The sequence below is a fragment of the Tigriopus californicus genome, chromosome 11 (assembly GCF_007210705.1).
Source record: "Tigriopus californicus strain San Diego chromosome 11, Tcal_SD_v2.1, whole genome shotgun sequence".
Taxonomy (NCBI): domain Eukaryota; kingdom Metazoa; phylum Arthropoda; class Copepoda; order Harpacticoida; family Harpacticidae; genus Tigriopus; species Tigriopus californicus.
Window position 1 is genome coordinate 15780448 of NC_081450.1, and position 8607 is coordinate 15789054.

Here is an 8607-nt window from a genome sequence, read left to right on the forward strand (position 1 = left end):
GCGAGGTTTCAGAGAGCTTTCCTCTCCACTACTGCCGTACTACATGCCTGAGAGCACATGAAAAGTTTCAGTGCGGCAGATTCGGCCTTCTAGATCAGCACTGCATTATCATCGGCGGTTCAAGCTTGCCTTTGAAACGAAATCCGATCATTGCTTCAACATGGAACTAGCTTTTTCCCATTTTCCCAGGTCCCAGTCCTAGATTTTCACGAACTTACTAGCAAAGGCACAAAGTTGAGTATTATGTATTTAGGCTTGGCTAATGCTTCTAAAAGCAGCTGACCTTCAAAAAGTCTTTCCGGTATGAGAGTTCCTCGTCATGTTCGGCTCGTATGAACCTTTCTCTTTTACAGTATCTCTCTGCTTTAAGACCACTTGAAGATCGAAAAAGTTTCCTCAACGTCATTGCTTTTCTCTACACACACAAGGCTGGTGAAGGTTTGCTGATTGTTGCTGCAGATCCAAAATAACCACATCACACGGGTAAGTGGGTCGTTGTACCATTTTGCTACAGAACATGGTTCCATTACATCAAAATTAAGATCTTGTTTGAGGGTAAAACATCCTTGTCTTGTGAGGATTCAAGGATGTCTCACACATTGACCACAGTACTTTGTTATGCAAGGTAGGTATGAATTTAGTTAGAACATTTTAAAGTCACACTAGAATATAACGCAATTGAACATTTCGATTGAACGTCAGATGAATTTGCTTCGAAAGTAATCGACTATGATCCATCAACCTGACCTGCTATGAAATGACCTAAAATGTAGTAGAGCACTCGATTAGACCTAGAGATCTTACACTGTTTCACGGAGCATTTTTTCAAACTACGTCATTATGAACTCTCAATAAGGTGGTAAAACGTCAATTAAAAACTCAGCGTTCCTAAAGGTGGAAGCTAAGTAAGAAAGTCAAAGGAAGATTTTCATGTCTCGTCCTGATCGTTACCTTTGTTGTAACGGTATGCTAGTTTTTGACAAGTCGAACATTTCTTGATAATAATATGGGCCCTTATTTCCAACGTCAGACAGCCCAAACTATATGGGGAAGAGGTACGGCAAATTACGAGATAAACTACTGGTAACATGCCATGAACCAAATTTTTCTTTGGGACATCATGTACCCATGTGACCTTGGTCACAACAATACATAAAACTTGATAGAATTAAACAAAACCAGCTCAAACACATTATGATTCAATAGAGAAGAATCGTCCCAAATTGGCCCTACATTTGGTAAAGACTGACTCTCAAAGCGCCCCTCTGAAGTGCCGAACGTAAGCCAAATTTCTTGTTGTCTTTTATACGTAGTTGTAGTTGAGAAGTTAAGCCTTTAATGCTCGTACAATGAAACAGTTGGCCTAAAGCAATCCACAAAAAAAACCAACCAAAATTTTGATCAAAGAGGGCATTTGTTGAAATCATGGAACCAAGAAGAATTGTTCCTGTCTACCGTGCAGTTAAGTAAGTAATACTATTTCAAACATTATGTTTTGATTCTTTTTTTTTGCGCCATAAAATTATGTGTTTCTAAAACGATAGAACAAAGACTTACTTACTTATTTCAGCGCCTTAAAAGCCATCAAATTTGCGTGATGATTTGACCTCTTCAAATTAATGAATAGCCTTTAATGTCTACAATGTTACCAAAGTATGCTATGTACTTATGTATATAAGACAGAATGTGTCTGTCAGGGCAAAGTTGGTCCTTTTAGTTCATTGATTTCAAAAAAGTCCAGAAAGACTAAAATTTCATTTAGTCGAATTTTAGATTAAACTAAGCGTGAGAAATTTTGATTTAACTGCACATTTCTAAGTTGACAACGCATTTTGTTTCATCTAGATTCGATCGTACTCTTCGTTTTGTTTTCGAAGATTTCGAAGTCTGAAATTAATCTCAAATTCCAATGAGCCATCACGGATGCGCCTTCTCAGTCATGCTAAATTTGATCGCCTCATTTTCAGAGTGGTGCTACATCTCTCAGAGTTGGATTTTAAATGCTGCTCATCTTTGGGAATTAATTCTCTGTGATGTTCAACTTTGAAATACTTAAATATGCATCCACCTCGTCTTGGATGCAATTAGTTTTGTTTGATGGGCTGATTGATCAGGTAACTGTAAGTATATTCTGACAGGCCATTTTTATTTGATAGAAAATCCAGACATCGAAGAACATACTTCTATATTAAAGTAAGATGGCATCAGTGGCGGACCAGAAGGACGAGAGCATCGTGCAAGTTATGCGAAGATTTCCAAAACAAGTAAGAGCTCTTTGATTTAGAATGAAACTGGTCTTTTTGTGATGCTTTTACTCTTTTGATCACAGATCTTGTCATCCATAAACATCAATGTCAGCTCGTTCATGGTCGGTGTTTCCGTGTCATCTGTGGCTGTTATTGTGGGGAGGCTTGAAGAAGGGAATGATGTGATTCAAACTACTCCAGAAGAAGCTTCTTGGATCGGTAGGGTTCATTCTCAGCACAATTGTATCTAAAATCAAATCGTAAACTAGCATCTTTATTTCAAATTGCGCAAATCTCATTTGAAAGATGATGCCGGATAAACAACATATCTGTACTCTCTACGCATATCAGAAGAAGTTAGATTAAACAATGATGAAGCCCGAGTAAGAGGAGAGGAAGTCTTCATTGTTTTACCTAGCCTGGACTCTCGGGGACTTGAATGTGCTCTTCAAAATACTCATTAACCTCTTCACAAGTTGCGTGACAACTTTTGAACATTAAAACCATGAATGTTCATTTTTCATCCAGATCCAAATTTCGACCATCCATCTTTCTAGTCAGCTCTCTCATGTTGGGGATGATGGCGTCATCCTTCTTTTGTGGTCATATCGCCCATCTATTCGGACTCAAAACATGTGCTATCCTCACAAACCTGACCTTCTTGGTCGGCTTCCTTATGATTTTGTTTGGAACAAGCGTTATCACTTTGTCCATAGGGAGATTCGTCTTAGGTAAGAATTATAGAGTATTGGAAATTTGCATTCTAATTTTCTTTGGTCTGGACCAATTAAGACATGAAAACGTTCTACTCCAGTAGTCCTGTCTATATACAATAGAACTTCGATTTTACGATGTTGCCCGTCTGAGGAGAACATACTGTTAAATCGGAATCTATCGTTAAATCGAGACTTGCTATGATGTAAATACAGTATTTGGTAAGCAAAAAAAGTATCTTGTATATATACTAAAGTATTATGTTGAATAACCATGCCAAGTACCAATTTTTATTGGTAAGTGGAAGTGTTTTTTTTGTTTAGGATGTTAGGGTTGGAGGGCTGCGCACAGATGTAGATGCGAAGCGTCGAGATTAGACCTGGCAGAATATGGTAATTTTGGCGTTGAGAAGAAATTGGAGAGTGCAATAACTACCTTGTTTCTCCATGATGTCCAGATTGTTCAAACATTGGTTGCCTTCAAACTTCTTTGGTTTATAGGTACTTGGCTTGAAAATGGCTATTTCATCCGAGGGTTGGTAGAGATACACATCCCTGCATGTCATTTAGCCTCTTCCTTTTAATAAAGGGGCTACTTCCGAAAGCGGGTTTTAACGTGCGGAAGTGAATAGGGCTTGTCAAGTGAAGGAAATTTAAAGAAAAAATGTGGTCCGGCACCCTGATATTGGGCATTTTGGGGAGAGAGAACCAAGACAAACATCACATTCAACAAGCGCTGTACGCTTATTGAATTTTCAATAATTGAGTGATTTTGAGTGACCTGTGCTATAAAACCCAACAAAATGAATATGTTTGGTGTAATTCGGTGAATGCACTGTCCAATTGGCTTAATTCCACAATGATATTTGCTTAGACAAGCAAGTAAAATGAAATAAATGTCAAAATTCAATGCATGCACACTACGATTTGGCTGGGCATGTTGTCTTTGATTTTACTTCATGGAATAAAATCATTTGTTGGTGAACCCGTTCACTTGACAAGCCCTATGAGTGGGAATCCATAAGGACTAATTTCGTCTTGTATCGTTCCAACTGCGCCTATCTTATGAGGTTTTGAGTGCTAAAATCCTTTAAAACGATATTGTTTTGGCGTGAAGTAGGAATTTCAGTTACTTGAACTTATAGCTTTAAGTCTTTAGTCCCCAGAACTCAGCAGCCTCAGAACGCTGCCTTACACATGTCCACAACCCAACACCTTGGTTTAGCGGTAATTTCGAATAACTTTTTCGCCCTTCTAAATAGCACCTTTTCCCATACTTTTTACCTCCTCAAATTACTTTTCAGGTGCCGCGGCCATTGGCAACCGAATGTCTGCCCAGCCTTTGAATTGTGAGTTTAGTAATCCAAAAATTCGGAGCTTTACCGGGTGTATCTGGTTGATGACTTACTCATTGGGTCAATGCCTCATCTACCTTTTGGGTGCTTTCCTGCCTTGGCGATGGGCGATTGGGATCACCCTCATCCCTTTGATTCTATCCACATTTGGCATGTTTCTCATGCACGAAAGTCCAGTGTGGCTTTTGACGCAAGGCCAAGTGGAGAAGGCCGAATTGTCATTGAGATTCTATGACCGAAGTGAAAGCGAAGCCATCGAGGAGATTAAGTCCATTAAGGAAGTCATGACAGTGGAACAGTACGAGACAAAGAAATTGTCATTTGGGGACCGGCTGAAATTGAAATTGGTCATGATAAGGGAGCCCAGTTTCGTCAAACCTTGTCTTTATTTGATTATGGTTTTGATCACTATGGAATGGAGTTGCTTCCCATTCATTTCCAGCTATTTGGTCTCGATCTTTAAGGCAAGTTCACAATATATAAGTAGTTGTACAAACTGACTGGTTTTCGTTCGAGAGCCAAATCCATCATGATGCCTTCAATGTATCATTTTAGGCCACAAAAGCTCCTTTCGACCCCTATGTCATGTCCATTTTTGCCACCTCGGCGAGATTTGCGGCCTCTTTGGCGAGTGGGGCCATCCTACCAAAGTTTCCTCGGCGAAACATTTTTCTTACTTCAGCAGTGATTCTTCTGGTCTGTTTGAGCACTCTAGGAACTTACGCATATCTCCAGCTTCATGATATTTGGCCTGAATACCTTCAATACCTTAGCTGGCTTCCATTGTTCGCTATCATTGTTATCTATCTGTCTTCCTCCATTGGATACATGAACATTAATTTACTTCTCATCGGGGAGATCCTACCCGCTGAATCCAAAAGCTTGGGCAACGCCATCGTGACCTCATTCCAATTCGTGGCGTCGTTTTCAATGGTGAAAAGTGTGCCATTTTTATTGGAAACCTTGGGCATTTACGGCTTGTTTTGGTTATTTTCTGGCGTGGTGGGCTTTGTGATCTTTTTTGCTACTCTCTTCATGCCGGAAACGCACGAACTGTCCTTGGAAGAAATTCAGAAGAATTTTGGAAAATCGAGTTTAGAAAAAACCACCAAGATCCAGCTTGATGCTTAAGCAATGAAATGTGTTTGAAAATAACAAAACTCATACAATTCCTGCACCTGCCTTGATTTCGGAGATGGGTCGTGTGCTCATCCCAGGAGCTAGAGGCGATAAGGGCGTCGTCCATATACCGGGTGCGTCAGAAAGCGCAAGACTTTAGGACCAAAAAGTTTGAAAAGGTCATGTCTCTGTCCATAATGAACCGATTTAGTCGAAATTTCGTTTGCAAGCTCTTGGGAAATTAGTCAACTTAAGCTATAAGTCAGCCCTGCTCTTAGCGTTCATTTCTGTCTTCAGATGATGACGGAACACATAGCAATTGTTGAGGCTGAATAGTGAGTTGAAGCCCCTTTAGGTGTGGGTGAGTTTGACCATTAAGGCGTTTTTGGAGCAGAATTTTGTTTTGCAGGCGTTGGCTGTAATTCGCTGCAAAATTGGGTAATATAACACTGCCTGATAAAGAGCAGTTTTAGACTTTTGGTCCTTGGTCAAAATTGGTTTATGCACGCCCTTAGAATAGGTCTTTGTTTTGTTAGTTGTGAGGACCAGGGTCCCGTCTTATTTGAATAGAAACACGGCACGGCACAGCACCAATCATTCCGTGGCGCAGTTGGTAGCCGACTTCGTGTGGATGGGATCGCGATTTACGTGCATTAGATATTCTAATTGGTGAATTTCATCCTTTAATCCCCCGAGTGTTGGTCGTACCATATCCCTTCGACAGAGATCATCTTTTTTGATCTGGGAACATCTGTGCCTGGTTTAACTCGACGCAAGGAAATTCCTTTCGTAGATTATGGATAACCGTGAGGGAGTATTGAGCTTGAAGTCCCCACGAAAAGGTTTAAAAGGAGTGACCACACGAGCGAAAAGGGCAGCTCTTGATGCTATTCAAACTCATGTTGATGGCACTGACTCCTACCTTTTGGAGCTCAAACTTCAGACATGGGAGTCGAAACTCAATCAGTTCCAGGATGCAGAGGAGGCGGTGATGTGTCTTCCGGATGCGGATGATAATGATATCGACAGGGGCCTGGACGCCCATGAGGACAATTTCGACAAAGCGACGCTTAAAGTCAGAGGTTTTCGTCAAAATTTTGATCAATCTCTTTTGAGTTCCCAACCTCAAACTTCGCCGATTCCGCCTTCTCAATCTCCATCTTGTGGTCCCCCCAATCTGAATGTGAATTGATTGCCTTACCAAAACGAGACCACGCAACTCAAGTATCCTTGTTATGGGAGTGCTGCAGTCCCGGGTTCCCTCAGATTGTTCATCATTACTTGGACATTCGACCAGACACTGGTCGAGAAGTAGACGACATTTTGGGCATCATCAAAGATTACCTGAGGAGTCTCCGCAGTGTTAACTTGGACATTCGTGATCTTCCCCAAGTGAGACAGACGGATGAATAAGACTACACCAGCTTGTGCAATGTGATTCGGGAATTGGCACAATTTGCCGATTTAGCCCATATCACTGAAGACCGACTTCTCATTTCGTTATTGCTCCAGGCCATGAAGAGTGAGTCGGATAGAGTCCATCTAATGGAGAAGAACTTCAAGACGTGCGACGAAGCTCGCCACTGTATTTTTGGAAATGGAAACGTCTCGTCGGGGAGCCAAGGGAATGACCGATTCGTCGACTCGCCTAAACGCCGTCAAGGCGAAATTCAAGTCCAATTATAAGTCCCTGAAAAACAAGAATTTTGAAAAGGCTCTTGCTTGTGGATTTTGTGGACGATCCGCCCATCCAAAAGACAAGTGCCCGGCTGAAAAGGGCAAATGCCGAATTTGTCATCAAATTGGACATTGGGACAAGGTGTGTAGAAGCAAGAATGTCAAGACGGATAAGTACTCATCTGAAACTCGTGTTGGTTCCGTCAAATTGCAAGTTACTTCGAGGGGTGGCATGGAGTTAAGATCCAATGAGATTGAAGTCAAAGTCTTAGCGTCTCATTGTCGCTCCAAGTCGAAACCTGTCAGAGTCATTTTCTGTGCCGACATCTCGGTCATGGGCCAATCGGTAGTCCAGGAGACCAAACTAAAGGATATGGTCGTTTTATCCGAAAAGTTCCAAGATCATATCATTAGAATCGATGGAAAGCCGGTGAAACAGAGTGGAATGTTCCACGCGGACTTGAAGATCAATGGGATTTTTGCATCCAACGTTCCAATCGTGGTATGCCAGGATTTGCAGGAGCGTTCCTCAGTTTGAGCGCTTGCAAGGCATTGACTATTGTTGATGACAATTTCCCAAGTCCGACGTCCCAAATTGCTTCCTTGTTGGTCCCGAAACCCGATCGATCTCTACATCCAATGCCTGAAATTTATAGATTTCTCAATTGTCTATGGAGGCATCTATAAACGAAATTTTTGCAATGATCGAAAGCAAGTTGAGGACCATATACTCTCGCGCTTTTGAAAGTGGAGCTCTTCGACCAATGACCGGTCGAGTTGTGGTTGATCCTTTTGATGATGATGAATGATCATTCATTTGAAGGATAATGCCCAGCTATTTGCGATTCATGTGGCCCGAAACATCCCGTTTGCTTACGAGGATAAGACTAAATTGGCTTTGGAAAGTATGGCGGAGCAAGACATTATTGGTCCGGTGTCCGATGATTCTTCAGAGTGGTGCCACCCTATCGTTGTTGTTCCGAAGGGTGATAGGGATGTTAGAATATGCGTTGACCTTATCCGTTTAAATACCGAGGTCAAGAGGAGCGTACATCCCATCAAAACACCAGCCGATGCTATCTTTGGATTTAACCCCGGACAGAAGTATTTCGCCAAGTTAGCCTTGGTGAAGGAATATTGGCAGATGCCTCTCGCCGAGGAATCCCAACATTTCACGACGTTTTTAACACCATTTGGGAAATTCAAATTCCTGAGATCACCCATGAGATTTGTATCCAAGGTGATTCTTTTTCATATCGTGGAGACGTGGCCATGGCAGGTTTGGATATTCAAAAAGTGGTGAACGATATGGCAGTTGGAGCTCATGACATACCTAACCTTATTCGTAGTGTCAATGATATTCTGGAGAGGTGTGGCAGACTTGGATTGACCGTCAATGCCAAGAGAAGTGCTTTGGTTGCTTTGACGATCAGTTTCGTTGGTTTCAGTATTTCTCGTGGAACAATCACACCGAACCCTGCCAAGATAGAAGCCATC

General features: G+C 41.6%; 1 protein-coding gene across 4 annotated transcripts; it reads left to right on the top strand.

Moving 5' to 3' along the window:
- The first annotated feature begins 305 nt into the window (after window positions 1–305).
- On the top strand, window positions 306–5485 carry LOC131890604 (facilitated trehalose transporter Tret1-like). 4 transcript variants are annotated; one of them, XM_059239983.1, is made up of 7 exons: window positions 309–483; window positions 1968–2120; window positions 2195–2264; window positions 2330–2465; window positions 2804–2977; window positions 4264–4778; window positions 4870–5485. In XM_059239983.1, the coding sequence occupies exons 3-7, from the start codon at window positions 2199–2201 to the stop codon at window positions 5443–5445; spliced, it is 1467 nt and encodes a 488-aa protein (XP_059095966.1). In that variant the 5' UTR covers window positions 309–483; window positions 1968–2120; window positions 2195–2198; the 3' UTR covers window positions 5446–5485. The 4 variants fall into 4 exon arrangements, with proteins under 4 accessions (XP_059095968.1, XP_059095966.1, XP_059095967.1 ...); XM_059239984.1 differs by having other exon boundaries at window positions 1968–2114; XM_059239986.1 differs by having other exon boundaries at window positions 311–483; window positions 2775–2977.
- The last annotated feature ends 3122 nt before the right edge of the window (window positions 5486–8607 follow it).

What these genes read in the sequence shown, in the direction of transcription:
- LOC131890604 (XM_059239985.1), top strand. Translation starts at nt 2,199, where the DNA reads ATGGCATCAGTGGCGGACCAGAAGGACGAGAGCATCGTGCAAGTTATG. An exon ending in TGCGAAGATTTCCAAAACAA is followed by an intron (nt 2,265 to 2,329) that starts GTAAGAGCTCTT and finishes TTTTGATCACAG; the next exon opens with ATCTTGTCATCCATAAACAT. An exon ending in CATAGGGAGATTCGTCTTAG is followed by an intron (nt 2,978 to 4,263) that starts GTAAGAATTATA and finishes ATTACTTTTCAG; the next exon opens with GTGCCGCGGCCATTGGCAAC.